The sequence below is a fragment of the Tetrao urogallus genome, assembly GCF_951394365.1.
Source record: "Tetrao urogallus genome assembly, chromosome: 1".
In the NCBI taxonomy this organism is placed as follows: domain Eukaryota; kingdom Metazoa; phylum Chordata; class Aves; order Galliformes; family Phasianidae; genus Tetrao; species Tetrao urogallus.
Window position 1 is genome coordinate 83,532,163 of NC_136813.1, and position 24,774 is coordinate 83,556,936.

The 24,774-nt window shown below is 35.2% G+C and overlaps 1 protein-coding gene across 5 annotated transcripts in view; it reads right to left on the reverse strand.

The window, feature by feature from the left end:
- Positions 1 to 24,774, reverse strand: part of CASK (calcium/calmodulin dependent serine protein kinase) — a gene marked incomplete at both ends in the record, with an annotated part of 194,195 nt that overhangs the window by 55,365 nt on the left and 114,056 nt on the right. For 3 of the 5 annotated variants that reach the window (XM_079549782.1, XM_079549781.1, XM_079549779.1), the window contains 4 exons: positions 7,954 to 8,068; positions 12,287 to 12,370; positions 14,106 to 14,228; positions 15,824 to 15,999. In XM_079549782.1, coding sequence (XP_079405908.1) covers positions 7,954 to 8,068; positions 12,287 to 12,370; positions 14,106 to 14,228; positions 15,824 to 15,999 — 498 coding nt within the window. The remainder of the gene's footprint in view (positions 1 to 7,953; positions 8,069 to 12,286; positions 12,371 to 14,105; positions 14,229 to 15,823; positions 16,000 to 24,774) is intronic. The other 2 variants (XM_079549783.1, XM_079549780.1) reach the window with 1 other exon arrangement.

Here is a 24,774-nt window from a genome sequence, read left to right on the forward strand (position 1 = left end):
TCATTCTCTTTCTCTTAATTTGGAACAGCTTTTCAACTACTTTATATGTTATATATAGGTAAATGTACTTTGGAGATTTTACAGTGGCTTTTAAATGACTAATCAAAGATTAGCTGTTATCTGTAGTTTCCCTATATATCATGATTCTGTCCTTATGCCATTTAATCTACAGTCAACACGAGCGACTTTCTCCCACTTCATCTCAGCTGCCTTCTTGTGTGCAGTCAGTGGAAATGACATTAAAGAACTATCCTGGATCTCTAAGCACACGCATTTTAGAAGGCACTTTGCTTATGAAGAAATCTGAGGCTAGCACATACAGTAAAGACAACAAAAATGTCTTTTTTCCTAGAAACTCTTAGGTTTCAGGAAGACTGAATGAAGACACAAGATACTATCTCATAAAAAACCCAAGAATATAATCTGTGTATTATTATTGAGTGCAGATATTTTCAGAAAAAAAACGATCGTGTAAATATGAGATTCTGACAGAACTCATCTGATGAAGTAACATCATGCTTATGAACTCTGCAATGTGAGATTCAAGCTTCATGTACTAAAAAAAAATTAAATTAACAAGTCATTCAAAGGTTCTTTTGTCACATTATGATGCACATTAAGACTCCAGTGAAACTTGTACACTTATACTACCTATTTAGTGATGACAGTACAAATCTGTGCCTCCATTAGCTTTGTTCTGTTGGCATCTGATTAGAATAAACTAAAAGTGCAAGGCATAAATGTTTAATGTAGTAGGTAATAAGAAAAACATCAAAATGTTGCAGAAATGATGCGTGCCTCTCAGATGACAAGAGAGAGACATATTTTCAAATCATGCTCAGACACACACGGAAGGTTGTCTATTTCAGCAATACATGAATGTTTAGGCTCAACAGCAGCATAATTATAAATTCTATGCCTGTGCTTTACATAAAAACCCACATTTGTCTCAGTAGCATCGGACAGAAGTTAGCAGTGTACAAGAAAGAACCCCTGTGTTTCCTCTTGGTCCTATAAAGCAAATACTAAACATATTCTGTTTTCATTAAAGGCAAGAAAAGAATATTTTACAAATGACAGGACCTATCGACTACAGGTGTAACTCTTTAGATTAATGGAAAGCCAACTGAGGATCAGATGCTCTTCATTACTTTATACCACATCTGCATGAATCACTGGAGCTCAGATGACTCTAACTTCACATAGTTAAGTTGCTGCTCTTTGCTGCTCACTCATTCCAGAGCAACCATCTCTGTAAGGACAGAAGACAGCTGAAGCATGCATATATATGCCTACTGTTTAAAATAAGTTTAAAATAAGGTAGGAAATCCGCGTTTCACATATATAGCCAACAGTCAAATGAAATATAAGGGCAGATAAGGACTCCTCTGATTTCACCTATCTAGTGTTCAGTGACTTGTTGCTTCCTATATTGAAACCAAAGAGCCAAGTTTAGGTACTCTGTACATTTACAAATACAACCCTACATGCACACAATTCTATGCATGTTACTGGGAAGCTTTTATGGGAGTAATGATATATATCTCAGGAATACACAGAAGGAAAGAAAGGCAAGTAAACTTTGGAGAAAATGAAAAGAAATAGACCCTTGCTTTATTCTGCACAGACAGGGGCACTATGAGTTCATGCATCTCTGACTTTCTTCTTCTGTATTTGGGACTTTTACAAAAGATTGCCAATCCCTTTTCCCTGCTTCTCTCTCCCAAAAACCAGCCACAAGTGTGACAGAAAAAAGCCTAGGGTCAGAACAGACCCAAACCTCACAAACTGCATACTTACATGCAGCTAAACAAAGAACAACTTTAACAAATGAGTCTCCTTCACTTCTACTTCTTTAGGTACTTTCTTCCTCATTACAAAAATGTATGGAACTGCTCTTCTGACCAGTAAGAGGGCAGCAAAGCCTTTTATTCATTAAATTTACTGAAGGTGGTACACTTCAAAACAAAATCATTGGCTGAGGCTTTATACGACAGCTTCTTTTTTTATTAGAACTACATACAAATAATAGTTTCTGAAATTTAATATAAAAATCTACCAAGTTCTCATTCTTATGTTACGGGGATGTTATGTATGAGGATTCTGAGAGAGGGCAGTAGGAAGTAAAGGAACAAGCTCCACGATCTCTAAGATCAAAAGAATCAAATAAACAACAATCTGACTTTGATCAGAGATGGAAACATAGACATGTGCCTTGCTGCCTCAAAGTAGGATGGTAGGGCTGTCAGGTGAAACACTTTTATAGCTTATCTTTTCAGATGCCGCGTTTGTTGGTTTTGTGATACAAACCACAAACATTTCAATGTCTAACATTTCACACTTGTTCTTCTGTCTAGCACATTCTGCAAGTTTAGAAGTGCTTGTGCTTCCAGTCTGCACAAAGTGTGCAGCTAACTTGCAGCAGAACATCCACCCTATGTCTCTGTAATATTTCTTCATTAAGGAGTCACAGATTGTATAGTTATTTAAATTGGCTGTATATGCATACATATACAATGCATATGCATATGTCACATACCACTGTCAACACAGAATGATCAAGAAAGTTCATGCAAAGGTACAGCAAGAAAATAATATAGAACTAATGCTACAGCGTATGTTTAGTGTTCAAGAGAAAAAAGTCGTTAACCCATGAAAACATTAATTTGGGAACTAAAATGCAAAACCAAACAACTTCATTTTGTATTAATGTAATGAAAATTTAACTTTTATTTTGATCGTGTTGCAAATATAAAAAACAATTAGGCAAAAATCCCAGTTAATTTTAATACTGCCTCTAACCTACAGCACTCAGAATTCCCTGGAAAATGATATTTCAGGTTAATTACATTTTGAAAGTTACATATAGTTTTAAGCACAATATACAGGCTATTTTTCTCGAGCAGGCAGTATTAAAACTGAAAACAGTAAAATGAAGAGAAAAAAAGCTGATTTTTAAACATGCAAAGACACACACTATAGCTGAATGCTATGCTTTAAAGGAAAACAAAGGGATACCTACTTTCTGCTGCTAGAAGTCCTAGTAGGAAGGCAGCATTTGAACAAACAACAAACAGCATGAAGATTTCAGAACAAGCAATTCATAAAGCTGCAGCCTGGCATACTACTTTAGCCACAAAACAGTATGAATAAACTGTCAATACCTCCCCCATTTCTTTTAATTTTTTTAATAACACAGTTTCCATGAGTGGAGCAAGTGGGACTTGTAGAGTGGGATAGGAGGAAAACAAGCACTTGGCATTGGAAAAGTAGCACATATATTATTCAGTGTTAAGCATCTATAATAGCAGATTTTTTTCCGACACTGTTACACGATTTCAAAAACTCCCAGATAAAAATGATTTTAAGTAAGAGGATCATAGCAAATGAAATGATAAACTATTATACTGTCAGTGAAATGTAACTTGTACTTAACACACTTATATTTACTAATTAGAACTTAGCAATGTTATACTGAAATAATTTAACAAAAGTTTCAGTGATGATTTAATTACAAGAACCATTTGGAAATATACACACTTTATTAGTGATTTTAATCAGTGCTGACTTGCTATATTGATACTTCATTTTTGTACCTAAACACACCACAACAAAGACAAATAGCTGAAAAAACAAAGATAATAATGAAGCATTGGAAATACTCCAACTTAGGATCTGAACACCAATAGTCAATCATACTTGCACAACTAGCTGAGCAATAGTAACAGTAAATTATAGGGTGAATACAATTCATTACCTTTTCCCATATACTTTAAAACACTGCACAAGATGCTTTGCAAATATTTAGAAAATCAGTGGTACTATTTGCATAATAGTATCTTTCTTCCTCATATAGCTGAGACTGAGAGTTTTTAAGCTAAGAGTTTACACTGCTCATATTTTACAGTATCTAAATTCCTCAAAAATATTTGTGGATTAAACTAGTTCCATGGATGTTTAAAATCGATCTGACAACATGGCTGTATGTTTGCTGTTTGATTCCACGGGGAAAGCCTGTCAGATTGGGCTTTTATTTTTTGATAACAAAAGAGTCTAATAAGAAAAAAGGCATGAACTTTACTATTTACATAAAGCAATAACATAAAATATAAAAATGCATTTATAAAGAAATGTCATATAAAATGTTTCCTTTGCAATTTGAAGAAACATGCCAGAAACACTAATGCAGACTTAAAATACCTGCTTACGATGCAATAATAAAGCACTGCTTCTGTGTTCCTCATATTACACATTTACTGCAGAGCTCAGAGAGTGCATAAATGCTCAGAAGTACTGCAGCAGCGCTATTTGGTTGCCTAAGCTAACCACACAGCTAAGAATTTGGTCAGTATGTCTTGCATCTAATATGCTGCTCTACTTTATGTGTGGTTAAATTAAAACACAGCAATATAAAATGCCTTACAAGAACTTCATAAGCTACTTTGAAACTGTTAGTCACGTACAGAATACCAATACCACAAACCAAGAAATAAAAGCATGTACTATAGAGAAAAGTTTTTTAACTAAAAGGCAAGATCTGTTTTAATCTAGAATTCAATTATGCAGTTTTCCAAAGACTATCCATCGGGTTAATTCCTACAGTGACTCAGTAGATCTGAAAATGTGGCTACAAAAAGGTAGTGGGAAAAACAAAGTTATAAGAAAAATCTTCATTTGATGGGCTTCGCTTACTGTATGCACCAAAACCTTAACATCCTGAATGTACCTAAGACTCCAGAGTGAACTAAATGGCCTTCCTAAATTCAAATTCCCAACTCAAAACTTCAAACAATTCCACAGCGTTTCCTTGGTCTGCCACAAAATGGGCAACTGATGAAGTAAAATTCAGAAAAATCCCAAGTTTTTGTACTGGTGAGGCTCATTCTTTAGCCTGAGAAACACTTGAAAATTATATATCCGGTCTCTTCCACCACAGAACAAATAGTTATCATACGATTTGAGAGGACAACCTCTGTCTTCTCTGCCTTATGTATTATGCAATCAAGTGATAGGAGGGCCTGGAAGGGAGGGCGTTGAAAGGGAGAAGGATGGGGAAGATAGGCAGAATGGAAATTGATTACTTTTGATTACAGACTGCAAATTTCTCCATTCCCTCATTAATTTCATGGTCCATGGTCCACTTTAAATACCCTCTACTGGGTCAGTTTTTTTCGTGTGTCATATTTAGCCTTTACAACTAATTGTTTACAATTGCTAATTGTTTACTTCCGGTTTATATTTATTTTAGCATATTAAAAATATCCAAAATTGTTACTCACTTGGGAAAGTGGCATTTTACAATGTTCTGCAAGTCAAATGTTTCAACTTCTAACAAAATACATTTGCAATACGCTTGTCTCATCATTTGAGCTGTTCAGAGGCTTTACTAAAGAAGTTACTGAACAGAGAGCTTCAGAAATATTATTTTAGTTTAAATTTTAAAAATAATTTATAATTATTTAATTATTACATATTTGCCTAATTTTTCAAAGCACTTTTAGAGCCTTTAGATTCTCTCAAAATTCTGTAAGATTGACTTCTGCCACACTGCCTACAGAGTGCTAACAGGATTAAGTCCTCCAGAGGACGATTGCTGATGAAAGAGGAAATAGATCACCCAGAACAAACACGTAATAATTAACAGCTGCAGGAATCAAGAATTATTAAAAGATCCCATAGTCAAGAAAGGAAGAAGACTCATGCAGAAAAATACCTGATTGATTTTAAATGAAATTTATCTCTGTCCATGCTCATCTACTTATTTATGAAATTGGTTGATCCTCACTGCAAAGCTCTCCAGTAAGAATATTTTCTGCAACTACACAAAATATCAAGACTATGGCTGTGGTGCTAAAGGCTCAAAGCATCCAACAGTCTCATGTTCATTGTGCTCTGAGGGAGGACAACTCTACCCTAACATGGAAATCAAAATGGAAATTTTCTGTTTCTGTGTTTAGAAAAGCCTGGAAGAGCATAGGATATACAATTTGCATAACAATAAGCATTTACATTTCTGCATCTTTATCTTAGTAGGAGTTTGCTCATTCCTGACAAATCATTTAATTTGAATGGCATGCTCCGCAGAATTTTATGGGAGGACTAAATAGACAACAACACTTAAAATATTAAATGCTATTCATTAGAGTTCATTATTTGAAATATCACCATGGGATGTTAGGAAGGAAACTTCAATTATCTGAAGACAGCCAATTTTCTACTACAAATTGAGAGTTTTATATCGAATTTCTAGGAACTGTTTCAGCTTAGAAAGATTACAAGACCCTACTATTTTCATGTGCCAAAAAAATTTGAAAACATCACTACTGCAAATCTGAAGAGGAAACAACATAGATTTCCATATCTGGCAATTTCAGCAGTTCAGACTTGCAGTAACTCTTCTTGGAAGGCTCAGTGTTTCATACTATGTATTTTATCAACTAATGCAGTCAGGGAAATATCACAGAAAGCACTCACTAAGTACAGTTTCCTGATCACTGTGATCTCCCATCAGTGAGATCAACAGTGTTTTAAAGAACTAAAACATTTTTCTAAGAAATACAATCTATTGCTTCAGTTATTTCAGAGGTGAAGACAAGGTAACGATAGAGCACAAATATTCTATAGAATGTATGTATGTACTAGATCGATATGTTCTGTGAGCAGAAAAAATAGACTGTGTGCCTCTGCTGTACACCAATATCTGCAATTACATCACCCTATGAGGAAAACACATGTCCTGTTGATGTGAGACTGAAACAGGGAAGAGGAACTGCAGCGTTTAGTCTACTGCTAAACATGTTGGTAGTTGTTCTATTGAAATGGAGGAAGTAGCTGGAAACTAATATTAAAGCACTGAAAGAAATTACGGTGAAGTCAAATGAACTTATTCTCTTTAAAACCACATATATATCTTTACCTACAAGTTCACCGAGTATTTAAAAGCTCACTGCCTGAAGTGATGAGACATTAATTACCCACAGTCTGAGATGAATGTTATGATCAGTAAGCAGCTCTAAGCAAATCTTTGTACTTAAGTACTCGAATTTGAATTGCAAGAAATAAAATTTCAGAATTTCAACAAAAATATTGCTGAATTTATGTATTAATAACGTTGAAGTATTTCCTAAAAATGACATTCTTCAATAAAAAAAGCAGAAAAGTATTACATAACATTTGCAGTCGCTCAGTAATTTTGTCACTTATGAAAATACTGGGAAAGAGAATTCACTGTAACACAGAAGTTTTGCACAAGTAATTAAGTTCCTGAAATACCTACTGGTAAAGTAAGCTTTATAGTTATAAGCATTTATAACTTAAATATTCTGCCATTATTATTTAGTTGTTTAGAAAAATAAAAGAGAGTCATATTGCTTTACATTTTCCTTAAAAAGCTCATTTTTGTTGATTCTAAATCCTAATTTTAGAACAGACAGACAAATCCCTACTTTGGGATTATAGACTTTATGCATAATGTTTTGGCAAAATTAAGATACATATTTATGACAGGGTTGCCAATTTAGGGATTGAGTGATGATTAAAATATACAGGTATGGGTCAAGGACAAAAGTACTGGTGGAAGCAGTACCACTGTACTGCCAAACGCTCAGCTGTATGCTCATAACGTTTATTGCTCCCCTTTGCTACTGAAGACCAGGGGGGTCAGGCTCATAATGTCAAAAATAATGCCAGAGCCTGGTGGACAAGGCCATGGGTAGCCTGATGATCTAGTGGATGGAAACCCTGCCAGCAGCGGGAGAGTTGGAACTAGGTGATCTTTAAGGTCCTTTCCAACTTAAGCCATGCTACAAGTCTATGATTATAACTGAAAACTACTCACGTTTTCCCGTTTAAGGGTAAACTTAATGTCAAACTTCATGAAATTGTAAGAAATTGGTCAACGCTTGGTATTCTAGTCAGTAAAGAATTAGGACAGATTGACTGGAGTAAATACACTTTCTGTTACAATACCTGAGGAGGTAGGATCTTCAGAGAAGTCTGGCAACTCTTCAGGGGGATCACCATAGAAGGAGTTGAATTTGTGGCTTGACACAGCTGCTAGTACTGCCCCCTAAATAAAAATACCCACAAAATCTAAATTACACAAAGTACTTTCATAAAACATTTCCATACATGCTTGGTCACTGAACTTCCCAAGCTTTCTTGTGTGTTGACCTTCCTGGTGAAGAGTACACAAATTTCATAGTATTCATCTGATTTGCTATTATCAGTAACCATATTTAAGAGCTGGTTGTACACTACTTTCATGGACATCAGTAACTATATTCTTTGTGAGGGATTTCATGACAACAGTTCTTTTTTGGAAAACACTTTGATAAGCCCTAACTCAGCGCCAAGTCTCTCAGTAGAAGCAATAGTCTTCCATTGTGGAAGGCTGAAGTTAAACTAGTTTGCAATGTTGCTAAATAACCAACTAAAAAGCTTGAAGAAAAAAATAATTTTGCTTAGATCAAGTGCTAGTTTCTTCAGCACAATTCAAAATTGCAAGTTGAGATAATTAAAAATTTAATCAAATGAGTCAGGTTCCATGACAATATATACATGTCCATGCAATGGGTAAGATTTATCAGCAAATTTATCAGCAGCAAATCAGCGCATGGTTTATAACATGCACTGCTTTTTAAAATTTTTTAGATCCATGTCCTTATAAATATGTAATGGATCATATTCATGCTGGGAGGACATAATGAAGGACAACCCTGTAAGCTATGGAAAACAGAAAAGAATTCAACAAAAGTCCTTAAAATCTCCAGAAATCCTAGTGAATCTACACAAAACACAATTCAGGATAGTCTGAGGTATAAAACTTACTTTCAGTAAGCAAAGAAATATAGGATTTTCTTCCCCCAAATAGACACCTTTTATAATTAAACCTTTTGAAATAATAACATTCTTCCAAGTTTATTTATCATTGCTATTCATGGGGTTGCAGCCATGGAAAAATCTTTTTAGATTGTATCGTTGAGCACTGTGATTGGCAGAACATTTTTGTTAGAAACAACAGGTACTGTGCAGGTTTCCATTAAATACACTAAATTAACTGCACTTACTGTAGAAATTTTAAATATGCCCAACAATTAGAGAAAAGTCATGAACAACACAGAAACCTTTAATGCCCAGAAAAGTTACAACTCTGCCTGCTTACAGATAATCTTGACATGTTTTACAGTTTCAGCTCCAAATATTAGACAGCAAGTAATTTAACTATATGGAGCTAATATTCAATTCTGTTATTAATTTCTATGAGGGCTGCCCCAAAAGTAATGTCTCCAGTTTTATTAAGTTGGCCCATGATGCCAGAGGTGGATGATGGTGGTATGGCAGTAGATGTTGAACTTTCCTGCCAATATTCCACTCCATTTTGTTGCCATGTGGCAGATAGCAGCAGAGGGGCAGTCTGACACAATGGCGTCTGACGTGGAAATGAGAATGAAGCAAAGGTGTGTCACTGAATTCCTCCATGCTGAAAAAATGGTATCCACAGACATTCATTGATACTTGCTGAACATTTATTATGGAGACCAAACAGTGGTTGTGGGCACAGTGAGACAGTGGGTGGTGTGTTTCAGCAGTGGTGACAGTGATGTGGAAGACAGGTTACATTCCACGTGGCCATGCACAGCAGTCTCATCACAGGATGAAGAGAGTCTTGATCAGCTCATCTGTGCAAATGAGTGGATTACAAGCAGGGAACTGTGTACGGAGCTGAATATCAGCTTCAGTGTATTGGAAATGATGGTGGCAAAACTGAAATACCACAGTTTGCAGCAGGTGGGTCCCATGAATGCTGACACAGGAACAGAAAAACACTGTGTGCAAGTTTGTCAGGATGCACTGACCCAATTCAAGGCAGAGGTTGACTGTTTCCTGGATAGCATCATTTCCAGTCATGACGTGATGCCAGTGCTATGTGCCAGAGTAAAAACAGCCGTCCATGGAAGGGCAACATGCAAATTTCCCATCGAAGAATAAGATGAAGATGTAGTTTTCAGCAGGTAAAGTGATGTGCATTGTCTTATGGGATAGGAAAGAGGTAATACTTCCGGATTTCTTGGAATCTGGACAAAACATCAACTCTGCTACATCATGACACTAAGTTGAAGGCTTGAGTTTCCAGAGTCAGGCCAGAGAAGAAGCAACATGATAATGCCAGGCTGCATACCAGTTTGAACACTGTGGAGCACATTGTTCATCGTGGCCAGACTGTAAAACCACACCCATCGTGTAGTCCAGATTTGGCACTTTCTGACTTCCTGTTCAGGCCGATTAAAGATAGACCAAGTGGGCAATGTTTTCCTAGCAATGACACCCTCAGAGCACCAGTGAAACAGGGTGTCACTTCTGCTGGTGCAGATTTTTGTAAGCATGGCATGCACGTTCTTGTTCATTGTTGGCAAAAATGCAGTTAATGGTGATGACTGTGTTGGTAATCAGTGTTGTGTAGCTGAGAATTTATCAGTTACTGTACTTCTTCTATCTGTTGTAGTTTCCATGGAAATAAACAGGAGGCATTACTTTTGGAGTGACCTATGTAATTTGCATCAGCTGTCACTAAAAATTTTTTTAATTTTGTGTTCACCTCTGAAGCAGAACATTTGGTACAAAAATGGTAAAAGAAGGACACAAGCTTATAAAAAAAAACAGTGACACTAGTTAGGAAAAAAGTAAAAAAATATTTTTTTTCCTACAGATCAACATATTCCAGAATCAAATACATAACATTAAAAATAGATAATCAATTAATCTATCATATCTATATATTATATCTATCTATATAATATCTATATATCTATCTATATAATCTATATCAATTAATCCTATCTAATTTGATAGAGATAAAAAATGCCACACAGAGGCTACAGTAAAAAGTAAGGGTGACAGGAAGTGGGATGGAAACTCTAGCAAGGAAACCCTGGATACATGTTGTGCCCATACAAATGGGAGAAAATTTCTGAAATTCTGTCTGAAATTTCTAAAAGATGCAGTTGTCAAGAAAAAACATTCTCTTCCAACAGAGAAAAAACTTTATCATCTTTGTCTTTCCTAGATTGGATGGATTAGCAAGTATAAAAATTTACTCTTTGAAGCCAAGCAATACATCGCTATTTGAGAAACTGTCATAATCAGACACTGCAGCATTATTTGACATCCATGATGTATCTACATCTAATCTTGGACAGCAAAAATGAGTAGTTAGATGGGAAGTTAAAAAGCTAGAGAAATGGTCATCTGCTCCGAAGTATATTTACATATTTAAGAAAACTAGAGCTTAAACACTCAATTTTTAATGTCTTACAGGTGTGGCAGTATGCAAACAAAATAGCAATTTCAGAAAACACTCTGCAGAACAGTGGTGGATTGGAGAAAATGGTAGAATACAAGTAGCGCTTTCAAGGCTCTCTAGAGACTAAAAATAGTGGCTCCCCCAAAAAGACATCTGTAAAAGATCTGAGACTGTGTCTGGAATAAGGAAATTGGTCATATTCTAAAATGTAATGGAGCTAACATTCTAATTAAAGCATTACGTGGACACACAAACCACCTAAGACAAAGTGCTATCTATCAGAAACCACAGCAACTATGTCACCTTAATCATTAATTGCTTTGTAGCTAGATTAAATTAATGCAAAGCACCTACTCTATACATCTGATTCTGCATTTATTACACATTTAAAAACAACTCACAAAAAGTGGTATTGTATGCTCCTGTTAAAGGTATATCAGACTTTCAGTGGATTTAAAAACATTTCTGTTAAGCTTCCTAAGATAGGGATAGTTATTGTTTTGACAGGAAATCATATTGTTTTTGGCTATAAAATGTTAACATTCTTTTCTTTTTGGATGAGACACAATCTTGTGCATAGAACTGAAGACGACATTTTTGGTCTCCTCAAAGAAAAGTAGTGAACATTATTATATTCCTTTTACCATAAACTTAACAGCAATACCACAAGCCACTGTACAATTCTCTCCCTCGTAGTAATTCATATTACATTGAATTACCATATCAATGTAAAAGGAAGACCTCATACACAACTTGGTTGACAGCAGACAATTTGTGCTGGAGTTCAGTTTGAAAACTCTGAACAAAGACAGAAGGGATGAACACCTTTAACAAGACATCTCTGTGGTAGGCGATTGTGAATATCAGTTTCACTTCTGTACTTTTGCTGACCTCAGAGCATAGATTTCTCTCAGTGCTTTTAAAATTACTAACACTACTTAAAATTCAAATTATGTAACTATGTTAATACGACATTCGCTTTACCTTTAGTTTTCGTCTTGCATTGAATTTTCTCAATTGTTCTACTGTCTCTGGAAGATGAATCTTGTATGCATAGCGATCTCTCTCCTTAAAACACAGCAAAAGAAAACAAAGATTAAATATAAGTTCTTAATATTAACTCAACATTAAGAAACTAGGCAAAAAATGTATCAGCTACTAAGTATCATAAGGAGAATAAGGACTCAAGGCAATCTAAGGTAAAAATAACTTCAAAAAACTGACAGGTATCAAAGAATTTTGAAATAATCCTTAACTTGGGGCCAGGGATACTTTTGTTTTATGATTTTGTTTCTCACTTTGCAGTAAGACTCTAGACTTCTGCTTTACTCTTATGCTGTAAGTTGGTTTGTGGCTAGCACTGAACTTTGAAGCTGGCAAGTCTGAAGAAGCTCTGCTTCCTGGTAGTACAGTGCCAGTGAAGCAACATGTGCAGACACTTTTGTAAAGGGTTCCTGATACCTGAAGACAGCTTGTGAGTTGGGGTTTCTGCATAACAGAACAGAAAGTGACAGCTCAATGGCTGGTGACACCAGGTGCTACCTTACACTCCACTGAATTCTCCACTGTAGATGCAGATCAAAAATTTACAAGTAAATGGTATACAGTGGGATGAGAACTTGCAGCACCTGAGTACTCTCTTTCCCCAAAACATCACAGAAGCCACATACACTTGTTAATTTAATGCAAATGTTTATCATATGGATCTCCTGAATCAGAGTGAAATCAATGGCAGAAGTAATTCAATCTCTATATGGTGTCAGATGGCTCTGTTTCATGTTGTATTTGGCTCTGTCTATAGAAAGGGCTAGAAGAAAATTCTGAGTCAACAGGGAAGGCAATTTATCTTAGGCAAAAGTAAAAGAGAATGGACTCACAGAATGCTAGTCTAAGCCTGGAAATAAGACTGTCTCAAACTAAATTTTTACTCCTGTTTTTCAACAGTTAATGGCAAGATCAGCAACAAGACCACAGACACAAAAATTGTAATATAAGCAGAATCTGCCCATTTGCACAAAACATTTGCTTTGGCATCTAAACGTAGGTAAGCTCATATGAGAAAAAGTCAAAATGCAGGCAAACACAGATCACCTATGTTTACTACAGACTCAATTAAAGGAGTGTTACTTGTGTTACACCAGAATCCCAGCTTTTTGAAATGAATGCTCTATTACATTTATCTTGGGCCCACACTACAGAAAAAAAATGGAGGATAAAAAAGATAAATAATGAATTAATCAGGTTCTACCAAAGAAAACACAGTGCTCTGGCTCAAATTGTGTTGTAAATTCTGCCACCACTGAAAAATAATTTGATTACCAGATGCCATGTAATTTCATATAGTTACAGCAGATTTCAGCAACCTATCACTACTTTTTTTACTCAGTGGGACACTTCATGAACCTAATTAAGAAATTAAGCAGTTAAGTAGTGTATTACACTGCATAGCTACTTGTTGCATAATAGGGAAGAGATTTAGATGGAATGGACCTATGAAGAGATCAGAAATCACTCCTCTGGACTTCGAGAGCCACAGAAAGACGTACAGTTACTTTCTTCAAGCTTCATCTAGTCCTACTATATATGCTCTTATGCTCTTATGTCCATGATGCCTAAGTAAATTTGCTCTTCTGGCTAAACAAGGGTTCAAGGTTAGACATTACAAAAAACTCAGGCTCTAATCTCACAAAGAATTTAAATCTTCTATCTTATACAATGTCATGTCTACTTCGAAAAGTTTAAACAAACAAATCTTTTTATCCCTTTAAGAAGGAACTGATATGTAAACAATTGGTTTTACTACCTTCAACCAGGGATGATTCAGTGCTTCATATACTGTTATCCTTTCTGCTGGATCCAGCATAAGCATGCGGCGTACCAGATCTTTGGCACTTTCAGAAATATGGCTCCACTGCCGAGGATTCATCTGATTACAAGCAAGAAAAAAAGAAATTAAATTAGTCATCAGAATTTAGAACAGAATTGCTTATTTGTGTAAAGTAGATAATAGATATTTAACAGTGGTTGGTATTATGAAAAAATGTGAAGGAAAATTTAGAACATATATTCATACTGTGAGGCTTGTGTCCAACTATTTATGACATGACAAGATGGAAACCCAACAAAACCATACTAAAATAGGAAAATTCTTTCTGTGCTAAAGGATCCTATCTTTAAGCTATTTCTTTAATTTATAAAGAGTTTTATTTATACAGAACATTGCTGTTTTATGAAACAAAATTTCAACATAATAACCAGCCTTTTTCAATAATTTATTCTGCTCATTTAAAGAAGTCAACTTTATTTAAAAACAGACTTTAACAAAAAGATACTGCTTTAAGTTGGAGCACTCTGAATCATTATCTGCCCGTGAAATGCACATTTATAATTGTCATTTGTAATTTCTTTTCTCAGCTCTAATGAAATGAAGATAACTGCAAATTTGTAGCAAGCCGGTTTTGAAATCCTTGCACTGTTTTCACTGAACAGGCATATAAATGTGGAAACAGGAAGAGGAAAGGAACTGAGAAGACACAATGTTCCAGCCAAGACTTTTTTTTAATAAAGAAAAAAAAAACACTTGTAAGTTTCCAAAAAGTTTTAGCTGTTTGACAGATTACATAAAGAAATCTTTCACAGAGTAAAACTGGAATGTCTGCATGTCTATGAAATTCAAAAACCAGTACCACTAAGAAATCTCTAGGCATAAAACATTTAAAGAATGAACATTGTGCTCTAGACCAAGTGCAGTGCCACAGTTGTCACATTTTAGCAGACTACTAAAAAAACCCACAACTTCCTGCAACCCATTACAGATTGTCAGGCAGCCTTAGGAATTTCCATTCCTTCTCTGCTAATGCACGGATTATGAATGACCTTTTGTGCAAAGCAGAGCAGAACTGCATGACTGTATACAAAGCAGCAAAAACAGTGAAGTTGAAGTTTTAATATTTTCTCCATAATGGCTCTAAGATGACTACATTGTGAAGCATGCTTTTTTTTTTTGCATATATGCGAATATGCTTTCAGCTGCAAGTGGCTCCTTTTGAATGGTCAGTTTCACTTTATTACATTCTGAACTAAAAAGAAAAATGACTATGTGTTCATAGTAACATTCATCTCATTTTAAATCAAAGCAATATGATCGTCAGCCTTTACAGTAGTTCTTTGATTTTGCTAAAAATGTAAGTGATCTGTTAAAGGAAGGTACCATATACTATATTGTACTTCACAACTAAACTTTATGTAGTGCTACTGAGTTCAAGGTACAACTAAGAGCAAACTGTTACACTCACTTACTATTTTCTATGCGTAAATATTCCTGTATTCTAATTCCTAGCAGTGATACAAAACAGTACAAACAAGACAGAATGAAGAGGGAGAACCATCTCCCCCTGTGTAAAACAGGCAGCTTTTTACAAGCTTCAAATTTAAGCCAGGTTAAACACAAAAATCAACTTCCCAAATTTTATAAACAGAATTCATCTCACTGGAAAAGGATTCAGACATACTGTCATTTACCTTGTATTTTCCTTTAATAATGCCTTCAAACAATCTTTCCTTGGTTCCATAAAAAGGTAAACAACCACTTAGCAGGATAAAAAGGATGACACCACAACCCCAAACATCTACAGGCTTCCCATAAGGTTCCCTTTTCACCACTTCTGGGGCCATAAAATGAGGTGTTCCTACACGTCCTAAAGGGAAAAAAAAAACCAAAACAAAAGCAGAGTGAAAACAATATGTGCCAAATATGGAAATCAATAACATTAAACTAGAACAGTTTTATTAAGCTTTTTTCAGAGGTCAACATCTTATTCTTTTTTCCTTAAGTATTTACTGAATTTACCCAGTGAGATTCATTGCTAAGTTCTCTTTCATTTAATTTACTCATTTACAAATTGAATAACAGTCTATGCTATCTCAGAAAATGTGAAACGACATCTATATAAAAGCACTAAAAGTCTCAAGTGGAACATGGCATATAAATGTAAAAATTTCTGTTGGACAATCTTGGAAACAGGAATTACTTATCCAGAGGGCACATCTACAGAAAATGTATAATTCTAACCTACACAGCTTATTTGGAAAAGCTGCCTCCACCAGGCAAGGCCATACTTCCTTTAGCAGTGCTAATCTGCCCAGACTTTAGCCAGTCTACTGACATTTTCAACATGAATGAAAGATGCTGTTAATTTATTTGCAGCAGACAGGATCTTCCTACAGATAAAAAGATAATGCTAATGTGTTCCAACTAGTGCTTTCAATGATTGCCACACAGTAAAAGTACCAAGCCACTTCTGATTTTTGATTTTGAATGTCCACCATAGAAAAAAAAGCAAAACATATTTAATACCAACTAATCTTTTGAGTGGATAAACTGATTAGAATGACATCATTCAATTGTTATATTACACATTAAAACAAAGAAAAGCAATAAACATTTTATCTCTCCTCATAAATATTTCCCATTCTGAAACGTTTGTTTTCACAGCAAAATATATTTGTTTTCACAGCAAAATATTTGCAAAGGTGCAGGCATTACATTTTGAATGATTAGGTCATCACTGATGCTGATGAACAAGACAGTCTTTGGACAACAGTGGTTTGACCATGTACTAACAGAAATGAAACAACAACAAAAAAATTCTTACTAGTAATACACAATGTACTAGCCTAACTGATAAACTTCTAAGACAATTCTTGAAGTTCACTAATGAAGGAGAAAAATTATCTGTCTGGATGATCCAAAGTCTCTCTCTTTTGGATACTTGGGGACAGGGAAGGGAATGAAAAGGAAAAACAGTATGCTTAAGATGCTTAAATATGCTGAGAACTCTATATTCTTTCTTTCCATGAGCCTATAATTATCTAGCTACAAGAGTTTCCTAAGTCTTTTCCCTAATATTCCATCATTGATGTATCAGAATTTCAACCTCTATATGAGGTAACTTATGTACAAAGAAAGCAATAGCAGCCTGTTGAAAGAAATTATCTGCATATAGCAGATACTCATGTGATGTTAGTGGTATGCATACCACAGTCTGAAAATTTTGTATATCAAAGGCATCATGCAAGACCGCAAGGCAGCCTGGCTTACCCAAGTCTTGTTTATTTCAGTAGTAAACTTCCTGGCATTTGGGTTCAGATATATCCATCTGCAATTGCGGAGCAGGTGTAACCAGTCTTACACAGTGCAAAAAAGCAAACACTAGTGGTAATAAAGCTGTTGTTAAAATCCTTTTTTTTTATTAATGGGGAAAAAAAAAATATATATATATATATATATATATATATATATATACAGCTGTTGTGAATCTAGGAAGTCAAGAGAAAAGTGATTATTCAAAACAAAACAGAAAGATACCACAAGGACAAACAAACCTATTTGAAAGAGGCATTAATCTTCAGAACTAGAGATCTAATCTTCAGAGATAGAGCTGTCTGGATCAAGTAGCCAATAAAATAAGCCTAAATTCTAAGCGATATCTAAGTTGATTTAACGCGCATGCAATCTCAGCACGGGACCACTTTTCTGTTACAAGGAAGTACCAGTTGCAGGGATGAACACATATAAAAAAAATGACTGCGTACTATCAGAGAAGTGAACCTGAATACATAGCCAATGTTTCTGTCTGTCTGACGGCATTTGTACAACAGGCCTACTGACAGAAGGCCTAACAACAGAACGAGTTGTTCTGAGGAAATGTGTCCTTGGCAAACAGCTACTGGCCTTACATTTTCTCCCATGCTGCCTATTTTGCAGGAACACATGCTATGTGAGCAATATAATACATTACTGGGTGCTGATGTGAGGCCCTAGCAGCAGAGGATGGCAGGAATGGCTTATGAGAGAAGCAGCAGAGTTGCCCCCATGCTGGATGTGGCTGCCTGCAGCCAGCTCCAAATGGAGAATCTGCTGGCTGAAGCCAAGCCAAGTTGGCAGAGCCTCTGGAAAAGCACATTCAAGAAGATATGCTGCACAACAGTGTAATGAATAAGGGAAAACATGTGCGAAACAGCCCTGCGGCCACCAAGGTCAGAGAAGGAGAAGGGGAGGATGTTCTCCAGGTGTTGTGGTAAAGTTTCCTTTTCAGCCTGTGAAAAAGATCACAGTGGAACAGAAAACCAACGAGGACCCACGCAGTAGCAAGCTTATTTGGGAAGACTGCAGCCTATAGGAAGCTCCCACGCTTGAGATGGGGAAAAGTGAGCAGAGGAAAGAGAGGCAGAAATGATGGACCTAAGGGAAATTGGCCCTTAGCTGAGGCCAACCCACCATGCTGGGTTATGCTATTTTTGATGCACAGAATGCTGATGAAATGGGGAAAAATAAGTTGAATCTCTTAATGTGAATCAAAGAAACAGCCTGCTCCTTTTCATCTGTTCATTTTCCGTTCTCAAATATTAAGCATCATTTTGCCTGAATTAATCATGGGCTGCATAAAATAAGTAATTTGAACTGTCAAGATACTATCAAAAGTGCATGTTTTTGGCTTCCTTTTCTCCTTAGTAAAATGTTTCAAGTTAAAATTACTTTGCAGAAATTCATTAGCAAGAAAAATCCTTCATTATTCAAATGTACTCATAAATATATGCAGAGCAGGATACTTATTTCAAACTGAGCATTAATCATCTTCCCTAAAGTTTGAAAGTGGTGTCTTGACAGCAGATAAACTTCCTTTCTCCTTTACTTCTCTTCCTGACTACAGTGCTAAGAAATACGAAAGTACTTACTGAACTACTGCATATGAACAAGAAGCAAACAGCTCGCAAATTTACACATATCAAAACTGCAGACAAAACATAACATGCAAGCATTTTTATGCTGTTCCCATCCACTGTCAGCACTGTTCATTATTCACCATATTATGATTTTTTCCATATATTTTTCTAACAAAACAAGAGAAGTGCAACAGCTTGTTGAGATCCATTTTCTATTTTCTATGCGACACTGGACAAATTACAACCTTTTGGTATCCCAAGTTTCCTATTTTTTTTCTGATCTTTATCTGATGCCCATTCACAGTATGCCACTAGAATGTGAAGCTACACGTTACTTAATACCCAACAGCTCTTACAAACAAACTCCAACAAACTTAGAAGTTAGAGATAAGAGATCATCCTAAATCTACTTTTTCCTCCCTCGGAAGTTAAGAATTTCAGACCTCAGGTAGAAGAACAGGATCTTTGCTTCCCTGGTGCAAAACCAGTATATCATACAAATTAATTTTAATGCACAGCTTGATGTTAAGCAGAATCATCAGACTAGTAAAGTAACAAGCAACATCTTACACATCTTTGCAAGAACCCAAGAGACTTCGCTGTAACCAGATTTAACATGATGCTACTTAAAAGAATACTGAAAAATCAGTACTACTAAATCACAATATTCTCTTGTAAAATGAAAAAATATATGTGAGAAGATATTTTAGAAACTATTAAAAAAGCTAAGGTCATTTCTGGGGCAGCTGCCATCCTCACGACAATTTACTGCTGGTTTCATCAGAAGAGGAAATGGTGATTTTGAGGTTATTTTAGAAATGTATCTGGGCAAGTATTAGCACACTTTGCTCAGCAAATTCAAGTGCATGTATGAACTCAAATAGATATGATCTTGTTTTGCAACTACAGGACAGTAACAGGATAAACAAAATTTAGAGACAACAAAGTTTGCAAAAATCATGGCTCCTAAATACTCTTTAAAACAAATACTACTTGTGCTGATAGTTACCAAGTAGAAAGTTTGTGTAAAAAGATTTTAGAAAATTGTGCTTTTTTTGTGTGTGTGTTTTTGCAGCAGCTTTCCATCTTTTTGGAAACAAAGTGAGACAGAACAGTAAGCAATGTCATTTTCTCTTTATTTAAATATACTTTCCTTTATTCTAGACATAAGAAAACCCATGAATATATTCTAACAACTCCCCATGAAAAAGAAGCTTATTTGCATAAAGCTTGTTTGCTTACTGCCTGAACAGGCACAGCCAGTACATATCTTACTTCTGCACACCAGTTTTTTTTAATCTACCAGTTTTGAGGCATATTGGCATTGTGGAAATTTGTAAAACTGCTAATTCAGTTGATTTTTTTTTTTTTTTTCCTGTGGATAAAGAGCCTCAGTCTTCAGATGTTGTCAATTTGATATCATTCACAAGCACTAAAGATAAATTTTGACTTACCTTTGATAATTTTAGTTTCTATGACTCTTTCCATATTATTCCAGACAATAGGGTTATGCTTTCCACAAGAAGAAGAGCATATAGAGAGACCCAATCAGATTTTGTCATCCCTAAGGCAGGGGATTGATGACCAAGATATCAGAAGAAGAGTCTTTCAACAGCAGTAGTATCTGAACGATGTATAAGGAAACAACTGGAACAAATAATTTTTAGGAAAAAAATGTGAGGTACTAATAAACATCACCATCTGACCTCTCACAATAGTGTAATAAGAATATGTTCTTAAATTAAGAAGTTTCTAAAAGGCTGGGATGTCCAGAATAATGTGGAAGGAATCGAAGAATCACACACAACATTAGATAGATCATACTTTATTACTTTTAATTCCTTTCCACATTACTCCAGACAATAGAGATGTTTAAAGCAGGTGCATGGAAAAGATGGGGAAAATTAAAAAACAAGGCAATTCAGCCTCAGCACAGAAGACTGTCAGAAGAAAATGTATTTTAAAAGATGTATTATCAGATAATTGGGCACCCGACATTAGTGTTGGGAAAATGAACAAGCAAAGATCACATGATGTCCAGAAAAATTATAATAACTGATTCACTGGCCTTTGCAGGCATAAAACTATCATGAAGGAAGTAAATCTAAGCTGACTTTTAAACACATTAGCCTCCTCTAAGTTCTCTCAAATCAACCCAGATGTGAAGAGGAATTTCTGAGACAGTAAACTTCAATTGTAGCTTTTAAATAAAACAAATTCTATCAGAGGCAAAGCTTTGAAGAGACTGAATAGCTTTCATTAAAAATAGAAAAACAGTGAAATAGTGTTCTTGCTTTGCAGAGGAATGAAACACTTTAATTTGAGAGAAAAAATACTAGTATACGACCTCAGTTTAGAAACATATACTTGTCCTTAGAAAAAAGATTTGCTGCATAACTCAGACACTGATGATGAAAAAAAAAATAAAAAAAATACAATTTTAAACTGGTATTCAGAAAATCACCGAGAAAATTATTTCACACTACTTTCTTCACATTATTTCCCAAAATTCCATGGTCTTATTTGCAGGGGAATTTACAGTAATGCCTTCCTTTGTCATTTTAGTAGTAACTTTTGGAGTAGAAGGCCAGCTTACAGAGAACCAAGAACACTTGGTATTTGTATGCTGTACTTCTATTAATAAATTTTAAAGTTATTAATTGAACTTAAGAATTAAGAATTCTGAAGAAATTTAGGAGAGCTAACTAATAGTAATCAAAAATAAATACTGGAATGGATCAGCAGTGACATTTTGCTGCTAAGAGAAAAAGTAAAATAGGTCAACTATTCATTGCTAAAGAAGACTTAACAGCTAGCACAGAACCTCGTGCCATTTAGGTCCATACACAGTTATTTTGTGCTAAGTGAAGGAAATAGCACTTGTGGATTCAAGAGCTTTTTATTCACTGTCTGGAAGAGCTCTTTGTGTCCATCTGCTCCAACCCCAAATCAAGCAGGGACACCCACAGCAGGTTGCTCATATCCCCATCCAGGTGGCTTTTGGAGATTTCCATACATGAAATTCCACAGCCTCACTGGACAACCTGTGCCAGTGGCCCATTACCTAGACAATACAGATATACTCATGTTCAGATGGAGCCTCCTATATTCAAGTTAGTGCTCATTGCCTTTTTCCTGGCATGGGCACCACTGAAGTTTCTTCAGACTTTCATACCATATACTAGCTAATAAATCTGAGACTAAGATAATATCTGCTAAGTTGGACATCATCACATTTACTTAAGAAAATATTGTGATAATTTACGTCATATTCTGAAAGAAAAAATGTTCAAGGCAGAAATTATGAGATTACTCTATTGAAACACTGACGTCTCAGGTTCCAATACTACAACTGCATGATAGCTATGAAAACATGGACTGCTTAATGTCAACAACCTGTTACTTAGAAGAGTTTCACTTACAAATTCCTTACAAATCTTACATTTACACTTACACATCTTTAACTATTGTGTATACAGCAGACTTCCATCTTTAAGCATCTACTTGAATGCTTCAAATGAATAAACTTCAGCAATTTTTTCTACAGCTGATCATAAGAACTTCAAGAAAAAGTGGCCTTCAGAAACTGATAATTCATGAAAACAATTTCCTATAGCTCAGAAGATGACAGTTTCTGTTCATCGCACTGCAGCTTATGGCAATACACAGTAGAACAGTATTTTTCCTTTTGGTCTTATGGAAACTGAGTTCCAGCTACATCAATTTTTTCATGCTTAGTAATAATTAAGCTCTCTTAAAAATAAACTCCATTGGATTGTTAGCGGTTTAATTATAATGTTCCTAAAATCTATTCTAGATATTTTAATTAATGACATCTATATGATGTCTTATCTTGTTACTGGGAGATAAATTTAGACTTCTGTAAAACAACCCTCTGCTTGAAAGAACACAGTAATTATACTTCTAAACAGCACAACTTTATCTTTCACATAGGTTAAAAGATTGAGACTAGTCTACTTTCAATTCCCAGAACTTACTTTATTAGAAAAATCCTCAAATGTTTGTTTTTCTTATTTTTTTTCCCCAAGATTTATGTATACTGGAGGAAGCTGTGTTTGGTTAAGTTAAAAAAATTCCACACTCATAAATAAAGCAAAAGCTGACCCTAGAAGGTATGCCTGGCAGAAACCAAGGGAGCAAATTCCGTCTTATTGTGTGTTGTCCTGGCTACACACAATCTCATCAGGCACAGGTGCATCAATATAAAAAGGTAAGTAAAAAAAAAGGCACAAATGCAAATGCATGAAAGTAAGAAACAAAAAAATTAAAGCAATGGTAACCTCTGAATATTTTAGATATAGCAGCTCCTATTTTAGGCAAAAATACTAGCAAACAGAGTGACCACGACTGAAATAGAAGAGCTTTGTAGAGTGGCTGGGTTTAGTATGCAAGAGAAAGGGAAGTTGAACTTTACTAGAGCCATGCTACTTTCAATGCAGATGTGCTTTTTTTAAAGGAAATCTATCTTATTCTGTCTTGAAAGACAAACTACTCCAAGCATTTCTCTTCTTGAACATCAGGATCATCTATGTAGGAATTTATAGAATATATCCTTCTAAGATACTGTAGTAATACATATTGGATACAGAAAGGTAAGCAAACATTGCATTTCCAGCATGTATAAGACAGTACCGTAAAAGTTTTACAGTACAATGAAAACCAAAACAGCTTAGGAGTATTGTGGTTTTTAAGGACAGTATGGGAAGTTTAATCTCATAATAGCTTTTGTTTAAGTAAGAATTTATTTTTTGATGTGATAGGGCTGAAAATAACCAGTGAACGTGGGAATTGCCATGCTGGAGGGGAAATAATTGAATATGTTAAGGAGAAGCAATTTTATTTTTAAACTAAAAATTAGAAAAAGAACGTGAACATAAATAGATTGGCTATTACACTTTTTACAAGACTCTCTATGAGGAAGGTTTCTACTTCATTCAGGAGAAAATGAACAAATGAGTAGCATCTAATTTTTTATTATACTTACTACAAAACAGAATTTGTATGTAGGGCATAACAGTAACCTAAACTATTACACTGATAAACAATTTGTTACAAGAAACCTATAGCCCCGTAAATTAATCTTTTTAACCATTAATCTTTCCATAATACATATAGGACATTACTATGCAGTTGCAGAAATAAAATCTTTCAAGTGCTGTATAGGGAAGTGCCTGGTACTCTGGAAAGGAAAAGAACTGCCAGATGTAGTTTGAAGTCCAAAGACTGGAATGGAAGATCAGAAAAAAGAGATAAGCAGTCTGTTAAGGAGAAAACTTGAAACATGTAGTAGAATTAAAATATTATATGGATATAAATGAAGTGCAAATTCTCTAGGTAGCCCTGAAAGTTAGATGAATTTGAAGGTGAAGATAACAAGTACTAGTGAAAAGACTACGAACTGAAATGACAGTTGAGAGAGAGGAAAAAATAATATGAAGGCAGACTGATAAGGAAGAGATTCAGACAAATCAGGCATAAAAGATAAGCACACAGAGAAATATTATACTGATGAGGCTTAAGGGGGAAAAAAAAAAAAAAGCTTCTTTAAGTACTGCAAGCTGAACTATAAAGGAATGAAAACATTTACATGGGAAAGGAAGGACCAGGCCAGCACTGACAACTATAAGACAGTTGAGTACATGAATGATGAATGGTTGCAGAAAAGGAAGGAAAGGACTTGATGAATTCTGAGCAAAATTCAGGACATTTTTCTAAACTGAATTTCA